Source organism: Chiloscyllium plagiosum, unplaced genomic scaffold (assembly GCF_037043375.1).
Source record: "Chiloscyllium plagiosum isolate Xiang-an unplaced genomic scaffold, Cpla_swu_hap1 HiC_scaffold_23, whole genome shotgun sequence".
In the NCBI taxonomy this organism is placed as follows: domain Eukaryota; kingdom Metazoa; phylum Chordata; class Chondrichthyes; order Orectolobiformes; family Hemiscylliidae; genus Chiloscyllium; species Chiloscyllium plagiosum.
The window spans coordinates 42497415-42519722 of record NW_028270161.1 but is presented as its reverse complement, the minus strand read 5'-3'; the positions used below and the strand labels follow the sequence as shown (position 1 = coordinate 42519722).

General features: G+C 40.0%; 1 protein-coding gene across 1 annotated transcript in view; it reads right to left on the bottom strand.

Annotated features, from left to right (window-relative positions):
- LOC122561453 (mucin-5AC-like) overlaps positions 1 to 22308 on the bottom strand; it is a 185467-nt gene that overhangs the window by 83233 nt on the left and 79926 nt on the right. The window contains 8 exon segments of the mRNA XM_087999568.1: positions 982 to 1041; positions 4199 to 4258; positions 9521 to 9568; positions 10847 to 10900; positions 12711 to 13070; positions 14006 to 14065; positions 17438 to 17491; positions 18686 to 18745. Coding sequence (XP_087855694.1) covers positions 982 to 1041; positions 4199 to 4258; positions 9521 to 9568; positions 10847 to 10900; positions 12711 to 13070; positions 14006 to 14065; positions 17438 to 17491; positions 18686 to 18745 — 756 coding nt within the window.

The window sequence follows — 22308 nt, the reverse complement described above, 5'->3', positions numbered from 1 at the left end:
CATATTAATAATGGAGTTCCTGTAAATATTAGTTGTAAATTAACGGTAGGATTTCTGAATGAGGTACTCATTCAGGTTGACCTCAACTTTTCCAGATAAGCAATGGATCTGAAAATACCACTGCACCAATCCCATCCATTCTACAGGAACCATACCTGAAAAGCCATCCAATGCTGATTGGACATTTACTGGGACCCTCACCCAGGACAAGGAAACCTTCAGGTCAATTAGGAGTTCAGTAGAGTGACAAAATTTGGAGGGATTAGGGATGGCAAAAATTTGAATAAACTAGTCATGAAACTGCATTAGTGAACAACACAATTTCAGCAGTAGAAATGCAAAGTGCACATCTGCTCATATAAATTCATTTATACCCACGTTCATGCGCACTCCATGTACTTACATTGAAGTTTAAAAATGTGCTCTCATCTCCTTATTCTATTTATGTGGCAGTTTTACAAGTTTGTACGTCTACATAACTAGTCCAAAACTGAGAGATGGTAAATAGTATCAAAGAAAATAATGTAAATCTATACATGATGTAAATGATTACTGATTGTGTAAACTGTACATAAAGTCATCTTTAACTGTTGCAGAAAAATGCATTCCTTTATCAAACTCCTGGAATTCACTGCCTGTTACAGTCCTGTGTCTGTACCTACAACTCATGGAGCTGTTCAGAAATATAGCTCAGCAACACCTTCCTGAGGGCAGTTTGGGATGGGCAATAAATGCTGATGTTGCCAGCAATACCCACAACCAGTTAATGAGAAACAAAAAGAAATACAATGTCTAAAGCATTGTCCAAATATTCCATCCAAATGCGTAGAGATACAAAGACGTTTAGAATGAAAAATAAAATATTTGCCTGTAAAAATAAAGGCATGCCTTGTTGTCATCTTAATAAATGTTCACAGACTTAGAAAGTTAAACTCTTATCGAGAACAGCTTGGTCCTCACTATATAACCATTGTCCCTTACCAGGTATGTAGCTGGTGGTAGATGTCCTTGTAGTCGGTCTCTCTGATGGTGTTGTTGTTTCTATGGATCAGAGAAAACATTTCAACCTGTTACACTGCACCCTGAGGCTCAACAGAATCAAATCTAAAACCTTTCTTTCCTGTTGCATGTAGCCACATTAAACGATTGCAAAAGTGAAATAATTCTCTTTGATCTCAGTCTGCTCAACAAAATTATTTTTGTCAAGAGAGACCACACTATTTAATGACTTATAATTCATTATCATTTCTATGATAAAAGTTACAGAGTTTATGTTTCAAGTCTGATGTGGCTGTTGTTCAGATCTGTAGTTGGCAATAGCCTGTGGCTCATTCTCACGTGAGGGAGATGCAAACCGAACTGATAAAGAGTGCTTCTGAAGACAGTTGAGCAACAATCTCAGCAATTAATACAGTGGGAGCACCTTGTTTGTACAGAACCAGAGACAGAGAGTGAGCTGCACATCCTCATATTCAACATATCCCGATACATGGCAATGCTGCTGTTCCTGTTCATGAGCTGACGAAAGTGATTAGATTACAGGCCATGTCAATATAATCAGCAATCATTTTCATGATATTGGTTCACAGATTGCTTTTAATGCAGGTTTCATGTGTGCAAGACTGGAAGAGGTAATTGCAAAACAGCTTTTCTATAGTTTGCCGATTCTGTGCAGACTTGAGATTTTTTATCATGTTCTTTTTATATCAAGACAACACAACATGGAATAACACGAGTCCAAGAAGGACCTGTTGTTTCTCAGTCTCGTTCCACTCACTGGGAGGAATTCAATGTGCTCCCCTGTGGTGGGTTCGATGTTGGGGGGCATTATTTTATATTGGACTATGGTGAGTGATGCCCCACTGCCTTCTTGCCTCCACCACAATTAATTCACATCACAAAGGCTCCTGCCCGGTTGTCAATGGAGCTCCCTGAGGGTAATAACATCCACTAACAGACTGTCATGCCCCCACCAGTGGTGGTCTCTCAGTGACAGTGATAACAGTTAGGATCTCCAGCATTACCATAAATTATAGCCAACATTTGAAAGCAATGATCTTCAGCTGCCTACATGAGGGGATGGGGGAATTGAGGGAACCTAAATTCCATGCCCACAATGACTGCCAGATAACATTTCCTAAAGATCCATGAAATGAGAAAACCTAACAAGCTCTGTCCCCAGACTCTGATCAGTGAATATTTACAATGTTCCACTGATGTGTCTGATGGTGTGCAATGGTTCAGCTTCATGAACATCTCTCAGTCCTTAGCATTTTCAATCTATAATCTCTGTGTTACCAAAGTGTGCCAAGTATGTTTGATAACTAACATTATATAGCCTACGAAAGCAAAGAACTGTTTCTGAAGAAGAGGCACTGAATTTCAAACATTGACTCGCTCTCTCTCTCTCTCTCCCCCCACAACTGCTACCAGATCTGTTTTTATTTTCGATCGCCACGGTAGTGATTGGAATGAGGTTAGCCAGGTGGAATTCATACAATCTCAGTTTCCTGATTGGACCAGATTAACAGCCCTATGATAGAGCCCTGGCTGACAGATATAAACAGGAGTGACAGAACTTCTGTTCATTCAGAGCTGGCTCTGACGGAGCTGGATCAGTGGCAAGGACTCTCCATGTGTAAATAAAGGCTGACTAAATGTAACGGGATACTGGCCCAGGTGGAGTTATTTCATTCAATACCAGCAGCATTTTGCTTTTGTCATAAAATGTTTTCTTGCTGGAAGATAAGAGTTGAGGGACAATGAGGAGTTGAAGGAAATAATCCTAAATAATCTTTGGTTTCCTTGCCTAACATTAGAAATATTCAATATTCAATGACCCCACTTCTTTCTGAGGTAGAAAATTCCACTGTCACACAACCCTCAAAGGAAAGACATTCTCTTCATCTCTGTAGGCGTGGACGGCATGTTGGCTCAGTGATAAGCACTGCTATCGCATGGTGGCAGGGACCCAGGTTCAATTTCACCTTTGGGTTACCGTGTGAAGTTTGCATGCGCTTCCCAGGCCTATATGGGTTTCCTCTGGGTGCCCGGTTTCCCCTCTCAGTTCAAAGATGTGCAGGTTAGGTGAATTGGCCATGCTAAATTGTCAGTAGTATCCAGGGAAGGTTAGGTGGTTTAGCCATGGGGAAATTCAGGGATAGGGTAAGTCTGGGTGGGATGCTTTTCAGAGGTTAGTGCAGACCCGATGGACCAAATGGCCTCTTTCTGCACTGTAAGGATTCTGTCCTAAAGGATGAGCCATAATTATAAACCAGTGCCCTTTAGTTCTGATATGGGGAAACATCTTTTCCATGTCCACATTATGAAGATTATTCAGGGTCTTATAGAGTTCAACCAAATCATCTCTTATCTTTCAAAATTCTAGTGGAAACAAGCCTAGCATGTCCAATCTATCCTCAAGATTGTTCCCACTCAATTAACTGATCTAAGTCCAACTACAAACTCTTCAGAAAAATGAGACAAAATCCAGACGGTGGAAATCAGAAATAAAAACAGAAGTTACTGGAAAAACTCAGCAGGTTTGGCAACATCTGTGGACAGAAGTTCTGAGGGAGGGTCAATGAACCCAAAGCATTAACTGATTTCTCTCCACAGATGCTGTCCAACCTGCTGAGTTTTTCCAGCAATTTTGTTTTTTTTTGTTGCAAACTCTTTGGCCCGGATTTTCTAATGGCCTAACAGTTGTTATTCCAGTAGAGTTACACATGGGAAGACTGCAGAATCTTCATCGTAGCAGACTCCAAAGGAATTGCTCAGGAAATTGGATTCTTCCTTGGACAATTTCTCTACATCTGGAACCCTCCAAAAGTCTGCATTAAAATCCGAGACTTCAGAGAGTTACAATGAAATTAAACTTTAAGAAAAGTTAGTCAGGAAAAGTGAGACTATTAAATACATGGCCTAACACCGGAGTAGCTATTAAATGCTGGTCCCATGCTTAACACACACATCCCTAACTGCACCTCAGGGGTACAGGTTAATAAAAACTGACCTAGTTCTCAGTTACAATCTAATGACCAGTGATACAAACATTTTCAAAAGTAAATAGCTTAGAAAGGAAATTCATGTAGAAAATTGAAACCAATATTGTGTTACCTATACAGTAACAGTTCACTATAAACAACCCACTTGTGGAGATACACCTCCTGCAAAGTATATAACACCTCCCACTTACCAGGTACAGAGCTGGTGGGAGATGTAGTTGAAGTTGTTGTCGCAATCAGTGGTGTCGTTTCTACAGAGTAGAAAAATATTTCAATCAAATGCGCTGCACACTAAAGTTCATATGTATCAGGTTTATCAATTTACTTTTCTGCTGTGACTAACAAAATGCATAAAAAACTTTGACAATTGCATCCATTCACTCCTATCTTAGCCTACTCCAGCAGTCAACTTGATGAACTGAGATTACAACTATTTAGTGATCCGTATGTTCAGTCCACTGTTTAAAAAATGAGAGTTGCTAGAATTGTCACGCATACTTGTAAAACACAAGTTTCAAATCTGAGTTTCCAATAACCAGAGAAAACTCTTTTAAAATGGATAGGTCTGTAGTGGTTCCAACAGACCAGATAAACACTGCTTCTGAAACTATTTGGGCATCTATCCTGGAAATTATACTAGGGTCATGTTCCCCAAGAGTTTATTGCACTAATCTATCTGAAATGTATGAAGATACTGGAAGGTCATCTTGTTGAGATACATATGCTAGGAATCTGCCCTACCTTAATCGGGCACATGCTATATTACTTTTTTGAGTAAATGTGAATAAAAGTTAAACAGATTGCCACTTTAACCAATGCATTTGCTTTGTTTGGGTGTATTGACCATATTGGTTTAAAATATAAGAAACCACATTGCTAGCCTGAAATGGGGTAACAGCTATTCCAGGTTTGATGGCATTTTCATGAAGTCTTGTGCGATAATTGATCATCTTCCAGTTTTAGACAATTTCACTGTAAACGATGGCAATTCAGCCAAATGTTTCACTACATGATTGCTCTGGCACTATTTCCTTTCTCTTATTCATAGTCCACTCATTTTAAAGATCACAAAATAGACTCTCAGTTGTGTATACATGGAGTAGAGGGAAATGAAAACTCAGTAGAATTCATTGCCCAAGAAACTTGATTTTCTAACAGTTATCAAAAAGTACAGAGGAACCTCGATTATCCAAATATCTGATTATCAAAAGGAGATCTCAAGATCCCGATAGAAACATTACGTCAAAGAGCTGTTTCAACCCTGATCGCATCTTTTGTTGACAGGTACAATGATTAAAAACGAACTCAGCTCACTGAAATGCTGCCGAGAACAGTCCTCGGCAGTCCAGGCCCCATATCTAAATGACTGACCTCTTGCCCCTCTCTCTGTCTCTCCCCACAGTTTCCCTGGTGTTCTATACAGGCATGTACCCTAAACCTCCCCTTCCCCAGATAATCTCTCCAACATTGTCCTGGACAGGGCAGAGGTGGAACCTGTCAAAAAGTTGTGTGTGTGTTTGTGCGTGCATGCATATGCTATTTGGAGACTTATTCCATAAAGGTAGCAGCAGGCTTACTGTTGGTGTACAATGGGTCGGACGGTGGGTGGAGATGGACGGGGGAATGGGATTGGGGCTGGGGGCGGATGGGGGGATGGGTTGGGAGTGGATGGGGAGTGGTGGGGTGCAGGGTCTCGTGCGCAGTGTGCTTTTGCCTAGTTTCTGGAACAGGGAGCAGACTTCACCAAAATTTCCGAGCCCCAGAGGAAATCAATTAACTAAATAATCATTTATCTGAACGAAATAGTGTCCGCCCATCTCATTCGGATAATCTAGGTTCCTCTGTGATGGTGAATCCTGAATCTGAAAAGCAGAAACTAAATAATAGATAGGTTTTACTGATCCAATCTACATAATATAAGATGATGGCCTGTATGATTTCTCTTAATATTTATATCCAAAGAGATTCTGTCAGTGCGTTAAAGTCAACAGAGTAACTAGCAAAAGGAGAGGGTCCCTTAAAGACCAACGTGGCCATTTATGTCAGTGGTGGGTAAGTTGTTGGATGGGTTTCTGAGGGACAGAATTTACATGCATTTGGAAAGACAAGGACTGATTAGGAATAGTTAACATGGCTTTGTATGTGGAAAATCATGGGTTACTAACTTGAGTGAGTTTTTGAAGGGGTGTTAAAGAAGATCGATGAAGGCTGAATGGTACACCCGGGGTGCAGCTACACAGTTCCTTGAAAGTGAAGTTGCAGAGGGGCAGGTTGGTGAAGGAAACGTTTGGTACGCTTGCCTTTATTGGTCAGAACATGTTGTCTATATGGACTTCAGCAAAGCATTTGACAAAGCTCCGCATGGTAGACTGGTTAATAAAGTGAGACACATGGGATCTAGGAGGAGTTAGCCAATTGGATACAAAATTGACTTGAAAGTAGGAGACGGAGGATGGTGGAGGGATGCTTTTCAGACTGAAGGCCTGTGACCAGCAGCATGCTGCAAGGATCAAACTGCATTTCATCATTTATATGAATGATTCAGATGTGAATATAGGAGGTATGGTTCGTAAGTTTGCAGATGACACCAAAATTTGTGGTGTAGTGGACAGTAAAGAAGATTATCTCAGAGTACAACTGACCTTGATCAGATTGACAAATGGACTGAGGAGTGGCAGATGGAGTTTAATTGTAAGGTGTTGCATCTTGATAAGGCAATTTAGGGCAGGATGTACACAGTTAACGATAGAGCCCTGGGGAGTGTTGCCGCACAAAAAGATAGAGGGGTGCAGCTACACAGCTCCTTGAAAGTGGAGTTGCAAGTTGGCACAGTGGTGAAAGAGAAGTTTGGTGTGCTTGCCTTTATTCATCCAAACATGTAGTATAGGTGTTGGGATGTCACATTCTGGCTATACAGAGTATTCTAAAAGTGTCCTAAAAAATGCTATGTACAATTCTTATCACTCTTGCATAGGAAAGATGTTGCTAAACTTGAGAGAGTACAGAAAAGGTTTACAAGGATGTTGATGAGCCTAGAGGGTTTGAGCTACAGGGAGTCTGAATAGATAGGTAGATGCATAGAGATGTACAGCACAGAAACAGACACTTCGGTCCAACTCATCACGCTGACCAAATATCCTAAACTGTTCTAGATTCATCTGCCAACCATTGGCACATATCCCTCTAAACCCTTCCTAATCATGTACCCACCCAGATGCCTTTATAAATGCTGTAATTGTACCAGCCTCCACCACTTCCTCTGGCAGCTCATTCCATACACACATCACCCTCTGTGTGAAAACGCTGATCCTTAGGTTCCTTTTATTTCTTACTCCTCTCACCCTAAACCTATGCCTTCTAGTTCTGGACTCCCCAACCCCAGGGAAAAGACCTTGTCTATTTATCATATCCATGCCCATCATGATTTTATAAACCTTGATAAGGTCATCCCTCAGCATCCGACGCTCCAGAGAAAACAGCACAAGCTTATTCATCCTCTCCTCATAGCTTAAATCCTCCAACCCTGGCAACATCCTTGAACCATTTCAAGCTTCACAACATCCTTCCCTCAGTCCATTTGTCAATCTGATCAAGGTCAGTTGTCCACTACTGCTGGGACATGGCTTTTCAACTCCTAATAGTTTGGGTTTCTTTCCCCTGGACCATCAGAGGCTGAGGGACGACCAAATAGATGTTTATATAATCATGAGGGGCATGGATAGGGTGAATAGCCAAAGTCTTTTTCCCAGGGTAGGGGAGTCCAAAATTAGGGGGCATAGCTTTAAGGTGAGACAGGAAAGATTTAAAAGGACCTGAGGGGTAATGTTTTCATGCAGAGGGTGGTGCATGTATGGAATAAGCTGCCGGAGGAAGTGGTGGAAGCTGATACAATTACAACATTTAAAAGGCATCTGGATGGGTACATGAATATGAAGGGCTTAGAGGGATATGGGCCAAGTACTGGCAAACGGGACTAGATGAGACTGGGACGTCTAGTTGGCATGGATGAGTTTTTTGAATGGTCGTTTTCCGTGCTGTATGACAGTGGAACATGTGACAAATAAACTTGATATCTAAAGACGTAACAATATATTATAATAAACCCTTTTTTTAATTGACTTTCAACAGAAGGGATGCACTAAGATCATGAAAGTCAGTTGGAGGATTTTACATCAACCAGTGCCAAATTACTAACTTATATCTTAGTTTGCTATGTGCTGTGTTTGGAAAACAATTTTGTAACAATTGCCCAAAAATCACAATATAATGAAAAAGTGAGACAAATATTTGCAAAGCAAATTCGCGGAAAGCTCTTTGTTAGGAAAATGGCAGTATTTTGTTACCAACACAGCAAAAGAATGTATGTTAACAGAGAAGAATCCATTTGTGGAGACAGATTTGGTGTAAGTTTTGAAATTACTGTCATTTACCAGGTACATAGATGCTGGTAGGTGTAGTTGAGGTTGTTTTCTGGATTTGTGGTGTTGTTTGTATGAAGTAAAAATAAATTTCAACGAGCTCTGCTACACACTAAGGCTTGTCTGTACCAGGTTTACCCTTCTGTTGCAGGGAGCCAAGCAGAAAGATTGTAAAAATCGAGACACCTCTGCATCAGTCTCCTCAATACATTATTCCATCAGTGAAATAATACAATTGTTTAATGATCTTTACATTCAGCTCTTTGAGTCCATAAACCCTAAGTTTTTATCTCTGCTATTGCTTCATGACTAATCCAACATCAAGTTGGATTACAATGATAGTATTCCACTACCATTTCAACGATTGGGCAGGTAATTTTCAGCTGTCAGTTATGGCAGGGGTGGAGTAAGGATATTCCAAGAAGGAATCCACTGTCCGGAAGTCAATAAAATCAACAGATAGCAGATGGAGAAATAAAAACTTAGTGCCTGTACAGTGCTCAGAAAAGTGGCAATACCTGGACAGAAATTTGTAGTTTATACTAGAGTGACACAGATTGGCTACATCTCTTTCTCTCATTCCCTGATATTATTTTACTTCCTCAGTGTTGACATTGAGGGAAAATATGTTGATAATTGACAAATGTATTATTTACAAAGGCTATATGCTGTAATGTTGCCTTCTTACATGGAAATATACATGCCAGCTTCACCGATCAAGAACACAGGGTTGGAAAGATCACATCGGTTTTCCTGCTCCTCGGATGCTGCCTGACCTGCTGTGCTTTTCCAGCACCACTGCAATCTAGATTCTGGAAAGATCACAGCCTATTCAAATTGCTCACTAATTGATGCGAAATTCCTGGTATGCTCGCCCTTTCCACTAACTCTTAATCTCATGAATACAATTCTCTAAAAGCTACCCTGAGTTACAACATAACAACCAGTGATACAGACATTTTCAGAGCAATTAGAAAGGAAATGTTGCCTTTACTTGCCTCCACTGCAACGTAAGCAAGTTTGAAATCATTGACCTTCAGAAAAAGACTTGGTGTAAGGTATAAAAGGTTTGTCACTTGCCAGGGATGTACTTACTGAAAGGTGTAGTTGTAGTCAATGTGCTTGTTGCTGATGTTGTTGTTTCTGTAGAGCAGGAAAAACGTGTCAATCTGCTGACCAGTACCCTGAGTCTCCGTCATTCTGATTAAAACCTAACAAGATTCTGCTGCATGTTCTCAAGATTTGTAAAATTACAACCTATTCTAACTTAATCTAATATATCAGCAGAGAGAGAATAAATCAGCGAACTGGCCCATGCGTTCAGAAAATCAGTAGGTAAATATAAGCTTGTTTGAAACTGCCATGTATATCTGATTGCAATGATTTTGGAACTGCAGCTAACATCGGTTTTAATTCGCTTGATATCAGGTTAGATCCATATTAAGTGGAGTTCTCCAGAAAAACAGGAAGTCTAAGAATAATTGTACAGCAATCTTTTGCAATAACATTGGTTTCCATCTTCAATGGTGTAAAGACAACGTCCCTGCCTCTGGACAAGAATTCCCCGGTTCAAGTTCCACTGCGCCAGAGGTGAACTGGTTGACTAGAAAATTATTGACACTTCACAGTCCCCTCCAAATCTGAGTTGATGTCACTATTCAGTGTCATTTATCATTCACAGGAAACTGAACCATCACACTGAAACATATGCAACGCTGCTGTTGCTGTCCATCACGAATTGTGGTTGCAATGCTAACTCTCTCAACCTATGAATTAGTTCTTTTCTTGAGACAGATGATCATGCAGAAGACCCCTAGACTGGGAGAGTTGACGATGGCATAGCTATTCTTAATTTAATACATTTTCAGATAGATCGCAGATAATTTATCACATTCTAGTTGCATAGTTTCACCACAATGGTGCATAGAATATCAACCCAGCACCGAATTTGACTGTGTGACTGATTTACCTTTTACACGTCATCCTAAAAATCATAGGGAATAATGTTCTATTGCCTTCCAGTGGAGATGACATGGTGAAGGAAAGTCAAAATCTACAAATGAACCTATACAATTCTCTAGTAGGCATCAAAACAAAAACTGATAAGTTAGAAGTTTAATGTAGTTGTAGCACAGGATGAAATAATCTAAGGAAACTTTGATATTGCTTTGGTTAAAGTTATAATTTGTAATGCAAATCCAGTTCCAATAAAAGATCAATGTCAGGAGCACAATTTCACAACATGTTTTGCCCTATAATTTTCAGCATAATGACCAAACTTCAAGCACTTTTCCAGTAACCAAACAAGAGTATTTGGAATTACAAATGAAAGGCAGGGGTTGTTACCTACTCAATGACAGACCATATGGAGTTACTTGTGGAGAGAACTCTAGGGCAGAGCATCAATCCACTGTTACTTACCAGGTATGTATTTGGTAGTTGATGCAGTTGTAGTCTGTATGGGTCGAGTAGTTTCTGTAGAGAATGGGAAAACATTTTAATCAGCTACAATTTACACTAGTGTTGTTAGAGTTAGGATGAAACTTGATCATTAACTTTCATGCAGCAGCATGTAGCTTCGCACAGAGGTTGATATTTAGGCACTTCTAAATCTGCTCAATAAATGTAGTTTAAGTAAAGAGTATGAAGTTTTTAATGGTCCTTATACTTGTAGAAATGATATCCAATATATACCAGTTGAGGAAATTGTTGTATAGATTTAATCCCATTGATAATGGAGTTCCTGCAAACATTAGGTTTTAATAAACAGTCAAACAATGAGATACTCCGCCACATTACCATCGGACCAGAAAATACTAGAGAGGCAATCCTGGCAATTACATAGGTCTCGTGCCTCCTAAATCCATCCAGTGCTGTTTGAGCATTTGCTGGGACCCCTCATCCAGAATAGGGAAGCCTTCAGGCCAGCAAGATGTTCAGTAGACTGGCAAAATTTGGAAGGATAAGTGATGGCAAAACATTGAGTGAACTAGTCATGAAATTGCATTGATGAACAAAGTTCAGCAGTGGCAATAATAACTCCTGATAGGATTCTATTTATACTGACATTCATGGACACTTCATGTATTTACATTGTAGTTTGAAAATTTCATATTATATTTGTCATTGTGTTTATACGGCAATTTTACAACTTTGCACATTTGTACAACTAGTCCAAAATTGAGATGTGGTAATTACTATCAAAGAAAGATATGTAAAACTATCTAAATAAAACTCTAAATGATCATCGATTGTGCAAACTGCACATAAAGTCATCTTGTAACGGCTGCAGGAAAACACAATGGCCCCATTTTTCAATGACTAATCAATTTTGAAATGCAGATAGGAGTTGATGGGAATTCCCATCATGCCAAACTCTGGAGAAATTTCCTCGGAATTTTCAATGTTACCTGAAACCCTACAAAACTATTTGCTTAAATCCAGATGTGAAGACATAAAGGAAAAATGGAGCTGTAGGAGATGGACAACTCATCCTCTCACCTTGCCAGTTTATTTCAACAATTCAGAACACAGGACCAGGGGAAAAAGCAAATGGCAAATCACACAGAAAGTGGTGCGTGTATGGAATGAGTTGCCAGAGGAAGTGGTGGAGGCTGGTACAATTGCAACATTTAAAAGGCATTTGGATGGGTATATGAATAGGAAGGGTTTGATGGGATATGGGCCAGATGCTGGCAGGTCGGACTAGATTGGGTTGGGATATCTAGTCGGCATGGACGGGTTGGACCGAAAAGTCTGTTTCTGTGCTGTACATCTGTATGACTCTATAGCTCAAAGATAGAATGTGCTAATACAGCGGATACAAATTAACAATTAAATAACTGTAGTTTCAAGTTCAGCATCAAACATCAAGGCACCTCTAAAACTTGTTACACCTGTAACCTTTATTCTATAGTCTATTCTAGAGTCGATATCAGTAATTCTCCACTACAGATGTATCACCTGGGTTTGTGCATGTGTTTGATGTCACTAATTCATTATTTCTTTTTCAAAGGTAGTAGGCTCTAAGATTTGATGTTTTTGCAGACAAAACAACGTTATTATATAGTACCTTTATTTTCCAACAAATTATGTTTTAAATGAAACATGTTTGTTGCATTGTAAAAGAAAATATAATACTTGTTGCAATATACTGCAAGAAGCTTCAAAAGACAGGAGCTGATTCCCTTCCTCACTTGCTCCTGAAACCCAAAATAGGATCTATGAGTTCTCATTGGTTTTGCAGTGAAAATATTTTTCCCTAGTGCATAACTATCATTTTTACCTGGAATGATTGTTGCAGAAGTGGTTTCTGGAAGACTTGTTGTTGTCCATTCTGTTACTGTGTGTGGTTCACAGCAAACTCGAATTCGATAGTCGTAGCAAAACTTTCTTCCTCCCAAACCACTTTCATTGAACGTACAGACAAGTCCTGTGTCTATATCACAGGTCACATTGTCTATTGATTGACTCACTGGCCACTTGGGGTAATCAACAAATTGGCACTGAATTTTATTAATTGTATCAGACAAGGAATGACACAGGTCATCGCGTATTGAATCCAATAATTCAAAGTCCTCTGGGTTGATGTCAGAAGGTGTGTTGTCATTAATCCAAGGGGACCATTCACCATTACATTCCTCCTCTGCAAAATAAGGAGAGTGAACTTTCTAAGTCTGTTTGTAATCAACTTAGTTCTCAAGAAATCTGAAAAGGTCAAATGACAGTGAAATTTCACCATGATTGAACATTAATAAAAAAAAAGCACAATATTTCACTGTCAGACTGATCTAGCGTCAGATTATTTTGTCATCGTAGGATTCCACTCATAATATCAAACATCAAGGCAGTGATTGTCAACTGCCATGGTGAAATAAAGATCGAAGAAGGAATCCAGAGATTGACTTGCATAATTAGTGAGCTTGAGGAACTCCTCAATGTGTGATAAATATATTTAATCACTGAAAATATGTTATTTAATGAGAATAGATTTTATAATGCATCCTTTCCTACTGGAGTCAAGTATGCTTAATTCAAATATCAGGGATATGTATGAGGACATTATTGCTCATTACAAAGTGATCCATTAATTCACATCTATTTCTAATACATATCTCTCTTCCATAAAATACTGGACAAAGATATACAAAGAAAGAAAAAGATACGGGACACCAAATCATGTATTAAAATATATGATCATCAATTCATCACTGCTGTGTCAAAAAACTCTCTGTTACAGCACTGTCTGTACCTACACCACATGAACTGCAGCCATCCAGGAAGATAGTTCAGCAGCACCTTCCTGAGGGCAGTTTGGGATGGACAATAAATGCTGGTCTACCCAGTGACACCCACAACCAGTTAATGAGAAACAAAAAGAAATACAACGTCTAAAGCATTCTCCAAATATTCCATCTAAATGAGTGGAAGTGCAAACATGTTTAGCATGAAATGTAAAATATATGCATGTAAAAATAAAATCCATATCTTATTGTCATCTCAATAACAGATCACAGAGTTGGAAAGTAAAACTCTGATTGAGACAAACATAGTCCTCAGTATAAAACCATTGTCCCTTACCAGGTATGTAGCTGGTGGTAGATGTCCTTGTAGTCGGCCTCTCTGATGGTGTTGTTGTTTCTATAGATCAGAGAAAACATTTCAACTTGTTACACATCCCCCTGAGGCTCAACAGAATCAAATCTAAAAACTTTCTTTCCTGGTTCATGTAGTCAAGTTAAGCAATTGCAAAATTAAAATTATTCTCTATCTCATTCTGTCAATAAAATTACTTTAGTCAAGAGACCACCACACTATTTTTGAATTCATAATTCAATAGAACATTTCTATGATAGAAGTGCTACTGGAAATGCCATGTCGATTTATTGGACTTTCTGTAAAGATAAAGTAAAATACTCTGGATGGTGGAAAACCCCAGGCCTGCCAACATTAGTGGAGAGAAAAACAGAATTTATATTTCAAGTTTGATGTGAGTGTTGTTCAGATCCGTAGTTGGCAATAGCCTGTGGAACAGTCGCACATGAGGGAGACACAAACCAAAATGATAAAGAAGGGTTCTGAAGGCAGTCAAGCAACAACTTCAGCAATTATACAGTGGGAGTACCTTGTGTGTACTCCTGTACAGAACCAGAGCTCAAGAGTTAGCTGCAGGTCCTCGTGTTCAACATATTCAGATACTTGGCAATGCTGCTGTTCTTGCTCATGAGTTAATTAAAGTGATTAGATTACTGGCCATGCCAATATAATCATCAATCATTTTCATGATATTGGTGGATGGCAGGTCGCGTGTCATGCAGATGTCCTGTGTGTTACTCTGGAATAGGCAGGTTCATAACAGTTCTTCTATAGTTTGACAATTCTATGCAGACTTGAAATTCTTTATCATGCCATTGTTACATCAAGGCAACAGAATGTGCAATAATGTGAGCCCAAGAGCAACCTTCTGTTTTTCTCAGTCTCATTCCACTTGTTGGGAGGAATTCAATGTCCTCCCCTGTGATGGGTTCGGTGATGGTGGGAGGCAATGTTTTATGCTGGTCTATGGTGGATGATGTCCCAATGCTTTCTTGCTTCCACACCACTTAAGTGATCTTCAGCTGCCAACATGAGGGGATGGGGGAATTGAGGGAAATTAAATTCCATGCCCACAATGACTGCCAGATAACATTTCTAAAGATCCATGAAATGAGAAAACCTAACAAGCCCTGCTTCTAGACTCTGATCAGTGAGTATTAGTTCAATACAATGTTCCACTGATGTGTCTGATGGAGTTCAATGGTTCGGCTTCATGAACATCTCTCAGCCCTTAGTATTTTCAATCTATAATCTCTGTGTTACCAAAGTGTGCCAAGTATGTTTGATAACTAATATTATATAAACTACGAAAGCAAAGACCTGTATCTGAAGAAGAGGCACTGAATTTAAAACATTGACTCGCACTCTCTCTCTCTCTCTCTCCCCACAACTGCTACCAGATCTGTTTTTATTTCGAACGCCACAGTAGTGATTGGAATGTGGTTAGCCAGGTGGAATTCATAGAATCTCAGTTCCCTGATTGGACCAGATTAACAGCCCTATGAGAGAGCCCTGGCTGACAGATATAGACAGGAGTGACAGAGCTTCTGTTCATTCAGAGCTGGCTCTCACGGAGCTGGATCAGTGGCAAGGACTCTCCATGTGTAAATAAAGGCTGACGAAATGTAACGGGATACTGGCCCAGGTGGAGTTATTTCATTCAATACCAGCAGCATTTTGCTTTTGTCATAAAATGTTTTCTTGCTGGAAGATAAGAGTTAAGGGACAATGAGGAGTTGAAGAAAATAGGCATCAGTCAGATGCTTTACTGGAGAAATAAAAGTGGCTACAAGTTAATAAATCCCCACAACCTGATGTTCCACATCCCAGAGTGTAGAAGGAGGTGTGACAGGGACATTCAATGCATTCAAGACTCATCGGCTTTTGAATGATTCCTGCAGATCTGGCAGGAGCAAATGTCACCCCATTATTTAAGAAGCAAGAGAGAGACAAATAGAGACATACAGACCTGTCAACCTTACATCAGTAGTAGGAAAAAATTTTAGAATGTATTCTAAAGGTGGGCAGATATAGAAACCTAGAGATAGATAATGATCCGATTGGGCATTCTAAAGGCGGGCGTAGATAGGGAGCTGATTGATATTGATCTGATTGGGCATTCTCAGCATGGATTTGTGAATTGAGAATAGTATTTGACAAACTTGACAGTGGCTTTGAGCATGTTCTGAACAAAGTTGATAAAGGAGAGCTGATGGACTTAGCCTTCAAAACATTCGCATTAGCTATCAAAAGGTTTCCCTAAGTGAGGCTGGTTATAGCTGTTCAAGCACATGGAGTCAAATAATCTACTGCCATTGATTAATAATTAGCTAACAGAGAGAAAGCAGAGAGTAGGAATATATGGATCACCCTCACGTTGGCGGGCTCTGAGTAATGGGTTACTGCAAGGGTCAGTAACTGGACCCCAGCTGTTCACAATATGCAACAATGATAAGCAGGTGGGAACCAAATATAATATTGGCGAATTAGCAGGTACTGCAAAGCTAAGTGAGAATGTGTGCTGTGGCAAAGATATAATGAGCTTTCAAGAGGATTTGGACAGGCTTATTGAATAGGCAAGAACATGGCAAATGGAATATAATGTTGAAACGTGAAATTATCTAATTTGTGACGAGAAACAAACGTGCAGTGTATTACTTTCAAGGAGAGGGGTTGGAAAGTGCAGATCCTGATAGAAATGCAGTGTCCTTATCTATTCATCACGGAAGACTAACATGCAGGGACAGCCTGCTGTTATGGAATGTCAGTGTTAATCACAAGAGGATTTGGACACAACTGAACTGAAATCTTGCTTCAGTTGTGTAGCAGCCTGGTTCGACTGCATCTGGAGCAGTGTCTGCAGTTTTGATCTCCTCAGAAAAGATATTGTTGCCTAAGAGAGAGTGGAACAAAGGTTCAGGTCAGTGAGGAATAAATACAAAGAGTTTTACAGTCGGGCCGGCATGATAGAGTGAGACTGACTGTCCTCATGACCTTCTCTCATCCCTTGATATTGTGATAGATCACCAGTTTTGGTAATATGTGACAATTATTTATGACAACCAAGTAGATGTTATTTTATAATACTATTATGATATGCTTTTCTCGAATGGTGATGCACAGATGGAGTTCCATCATGAGGAACATTGTGTGACAGCAACTCGTAAATCAATTATCACCAACTTCTGACTCACATTTCACTTCCAACAAAAACCTATGTCAGGAGCACGACTTCAAGATAAACATTACCTGAAAAGATACAGCATAATGACCAAAGCTACAAGCAATATTTCAGTATATCATTAGAAAAGAGTATGTGTGGGTACAAATCTACTCAATGACAGGCCACAGAGAGTTACTAAATAATCTACGTGTCGAGACAGTTCAAGGACAGAGTGGCAAACCACTGATACTTACCGGGTATGGAGATGGTGGTTGATTCAGTTGTAGTCCGTATTGGGAGAGTAGTTTCTATTGAGAATATGAAAACATTTCAATCAGCTACAATGTACACTGAGGCTCTTGGAGTCAGGATAACATTAACTTTCATGCAGCATGTATCGTTGTTAGTCTGCTCAGTAAAAGTAGTCGAAGAAGAGAGCATGTAGTTATTAATGCTCCATAAACTGGTGCAAATGATGTCCTAAATGTAACAATTGCTCTCACTGTCATATAAGTGTAACCATATTAATAATGGAGTTCCTGTAAATATTAGTTGTAAATTAATGGTAGGATTTCTGAATGAGGTACTCATTCAGGTCGACCTCAACTTTTCCAGATAAGCAATGGATCTGAAAATACCACTGCACCAATCCCATCCATTCTACAGGAACCATACCTGAAAAGCCATCCAATGCTGATTGGACATTTACTGGGACCCTCACCCAGGACAAGGAAACCTTCAGGTCAATTAGGAGTTCAGTAGAGTGACAAAATTTGGAGGGATTAGGGATGGCAAAAATTTGAATAAACTAGTCATGAAACTGCATAAGTGAACAAAATAATTTCAGCAGTAGAAATGCAAAGTGCACATCTGCTCATATAAATTCATTTATACCCACGTTCATGCGCACTTCATGTACTTACATTGAAGTTTAAAAATGTGATCTCATCTCCTTATTCTATTTATGTGGCAGTTTTACAAGTTTGTACGTCTACATAACTAGTCCAAAACTGAGAGATGGTAAATAGTATCAAAGAAAATAATGTAAATCTATACATGATGTAAATGATTACTGATTGTGCAAACTGTAGATAAAGTCATCTTGTAACTGTTGCAGAAAAATGCTTTCCTTTATCAAACTCCTGGAATTCACTGCCTGTTACAGTCCTGTGTCTGTACCTACAACTCATGGAGCTGTTCAGAAATATAGCTTAGCAACACCTTCCTGAGGGCAGTTTGGGATGGGCAATAAATGCTGATGTTGCCAGCAATACCCACAACCAGTTAATGAGAAACAAAAAGAAATACAATGTCTAAAGCATTGTCCAAATATTCCATCCAAATGCGTGGAGATACAAAGACGTTTAGAATGAAAAATAAAATATTTGCCTGTAAAAATAAAGGCATGCCTTGTTGTCATCTTAATAAATGTTCACAGACTTAGAAAGTTAAACTCTTATCGAGAACAGCTTGGTCCTCACTATATAACCATTGTCCCTTACCAGGTATGTAGCTGGTGGTAGATGTCCTTGTAGTCGGTCTCTCTGATGGTGTTGTTGTTTCTATGGATCAGAGAAAACATTTCAACCTGTTACACTGCACCCTGAGGCTCAACAGAATCAAATCTAAAACCTTTCTTTCCTGTTGCATGTAGCCACATTAAACGATTGCAAAAGTGAAATAATTCTCTTTGATCTCAGTCTGCTCAACAAAATTATTTTTGTCAAGAGAGACCACACTATTTAATGACTTATAATTCATTATCATTTCTATGATAAAAGTTACAGAGTTTATGTTTCAAGTCTGATGTGGCTGTTGTTCAGAACTGTAGTTGGCAATAGCCTGTGGCTCATTCTCACGTGAGGGAGATGCAAACCGAACTGAGAAAGAGTGCTTCTGAAGACAGTTGAGCAACAATCTCAGCACTTATACAATGGGAGCACCTTGTTTGTACTCCTGTACAGAACCAGAGACAGAGAGTGAGCTGCACATCCTTGTATTCAACATATCCCGATACTTGGCAATGCTGCTGTTCCTGTTCATGAGTTGACGAAAGCAATTAGATTACTGGCCATGTCAATATAAACAGCAATCATTTTCATGATATTGGTTCACAGATTGCTTTTAATGCAGGTTTCATGTGTGCAAGACTGGAAGAGGCAAGTGCAAAACAGCTTTTCTATAGTTTGCCGATTCTGTGCAGACTTGAGATTCTTTATCATGTTCTTTTTATATCAAGACAACACAACATGGATTAACACGAGTCCAAGAAGAACCTGTTGTTTCTCAGTCTCGTTCCACTCACTGGGAGGAATTTAATGTGCTCCCCTGTGGTGGGTTCGATGTTGGGGGGCAATATTTTATATTGGACTATGGTGAGTGACGCCCCACTGCCTTCTTGCCTCCACCACAATTAATTCACATCACAAAGGCTCCCGCCCGGTTGTCAATGGAGCTCCCTGAGGGTAATTAACATCCACTAACACACTGTCATGCCCCCACCAGTGGTGGTCTCTCAGTGATAGGGATAACAGTTAGGATCTCCAGCATAACCATAAATTATAGCCAACATTTGAAAGATCAAGGCAGTGATCTTCAGCTGCCAACATGAGGGGATGGGGGAATTGAGGGAAATTAAATTCCATGCCCACAATGACTGCCAGATAACATTTCCTAAAGATCCATGAAATGAGAAAACCTAACAAGCCCTGTCCCCAGACTCTGATCAGTGAATATTATACAATGTTCCACTGATGTGTCTGATGGTGTGCAATGGTTCAACTTCATGAACATCTCTCAGTCCTTAGCATTTTCAATCAATAATCTCTGTGTTACCAAAGTGTGCCAAGTATGTTTGATAACTAACATTATATAGCCTACGAAAGCAAAGAACTGTTTCTGAAGAAGAGGCACTGAATTTCAAACATTGACTCGCTCTCTCTCTCTCTCTCTCCCCACAACTGCTACCAGATCTGTTTTTATTTTCGATCGCCACGGTAGTGATTGGAATGAGGTTAGCCAGATGGAATTCATAGAATCTCAGTTCCCTGATTGGACCAGATTAACAGCCCTATGAGAGAGCCCTGGCTGACAGATATAAACAGGAGTGACAGAACTTCTGTTCATTCAGAGCTGGCTCTGACGGAGCTGGATCAGTGGCAAGGACTCTCCATGTGTAAATAAAGGCTGACTAAATGTAACGGGATACTGGCCCAGGTGGAGTTATTTCATTCAATACCAGCAGCATTTTGCTTATGTCATAAAATGTTTTCTTGCTGGAAGATAAGAGTTGAGGGAGAGTGAGGAGTTGAAGGAAATAACCCTAAATAATCTTTGATTTCCTTGCCTAACATTAGAAATATTCAATATTCAATGACCCCACTTCTTTCTGAGGTAGAAAATTCCACTGTCACACAACCCTCAAAGGAAAGACATTCTCTTCATCTCTGTAGGCGTGGACGGCATGTTGGCTCAGTGATAAGCACTGCTATCGCATGGTGGCAGGGACCCAGGTTCAATTTCACCTTTGGGTTACCGTGTGAAGTTTGCATGCGCTTCCAGGCCTATATGGGTTTCCTCTGGGTGCCCGATTCCCCTCTCAGTTCAAAGATGTGCAGGTTAGGTGAATTGGCCATGCTAAATTGTCAGTAGTATCCAGGGAAGGTTAGGTCGTTTAGCCATGGGGAAATTCAGGGATAGGGTAAGTCTGGGTGGGATGCTTTTCAGAGGTTAGTGCAGACCCGATGGACCAAATGGCCTCTTTCTGCACTGTAAGGATTCTGTCCTAAAGGATGAGCCATAATTATAAACCAGTGCCCTTTAGTTCTGATATGGGGAAACATCTTTTCCATGTGCACATTATGAAGATTATTCAGGGTCTTATAGAGTTCAATCAAATCATCTCTTATCTTTCTAAATTCTAGTGGAAACAAGCCTAGCATGTCCAACCTATCCACAAGATTGTTCCCACTCAATTAACTGATCTAAATCCATCTACAAAATCCTCAGAAAAATGAGACAAAATCGAGATGGTGGAAATCAGAAATAAAAACAGACGTTACTGGAAAAACTCAGCAGGTTTGGCAACATCTGTGGACAAAAGTTCTGAGGGTGGGTCAATGAACCCAAAGCATTAACTGATTTCTCTCCACAGATGCTGTCTAACCTGCTGAGTTTTTCCAGCAATTTTGTTTTGTTTTTACAAATTACAACTTTATTACAACCAATTTTTGTTTACAAATTACAACCAGATGTCCCAGTCTCATGTAGTCCTGTTTGCCAGAACATGGCACATATCCCTCTAAACCCTTCCTAATCATGTACCCACCCAGATGCCTTTATAAATGCTGTAATTGTACCAGCCTCCACCACTTCCTCTGGCAGCTCATTCCATACACGCATGACCCTCTGTGTGAAAAAGCTGCTCCTTCGGTCCCTTTTATTTCTTACTCCTCTCACCCTAAACCTATGCCCTCTATTTTTGGACTCCTCCACACCAGGGAAAAGACCTTGTGTATTTATCATATCCATGCCCCATATGATTATATAAACCTCAATAAGGTCATCCCTCAGCATCCGACGCTCCAGAGAAAACAGCACAAGCTTATTCATCCTCTCCTTATACCTTAAATCCTCCAACCCTGGCAACAGCCTTGAACCATTTCAAGCTTCACAACATCCTTCCCTCAGTCCATTTGACAATCTGATCAAGGTCAGTTGTCCACTACTGCTGGGACATGGCTTTTCAACTCCTAATAGTTTGGGTTTCTTTCCCCTGGACCATCAGAGGCTGAGGGGCGACCAAATAGATGTTTATATAATCATGAGGGGCATGGATAGGGTGAATAGCCAAAGTCTTTTTCCCAGGGTAGGGGAGTCCAAAATTAGGGGGCATAGGTTTAAGGTGAGACAGGAAAGATTTAAAAGGACCTGAGGGGTAAAGTTTTCACGCAGAGGGTGGTGCATGTATGGAATAAGCTGCCGGAGGAAGTGGTGGAAGCTGATACAATTACAACATTTAAAAGGCATCTGGATGGGTACGTGAATAGGAAGGGCTTAGAGGGATATGGGCCAAGTGCTGACAAACGGGACTAGATGAGACTGGGACGTCTGGTTGGCATGGATG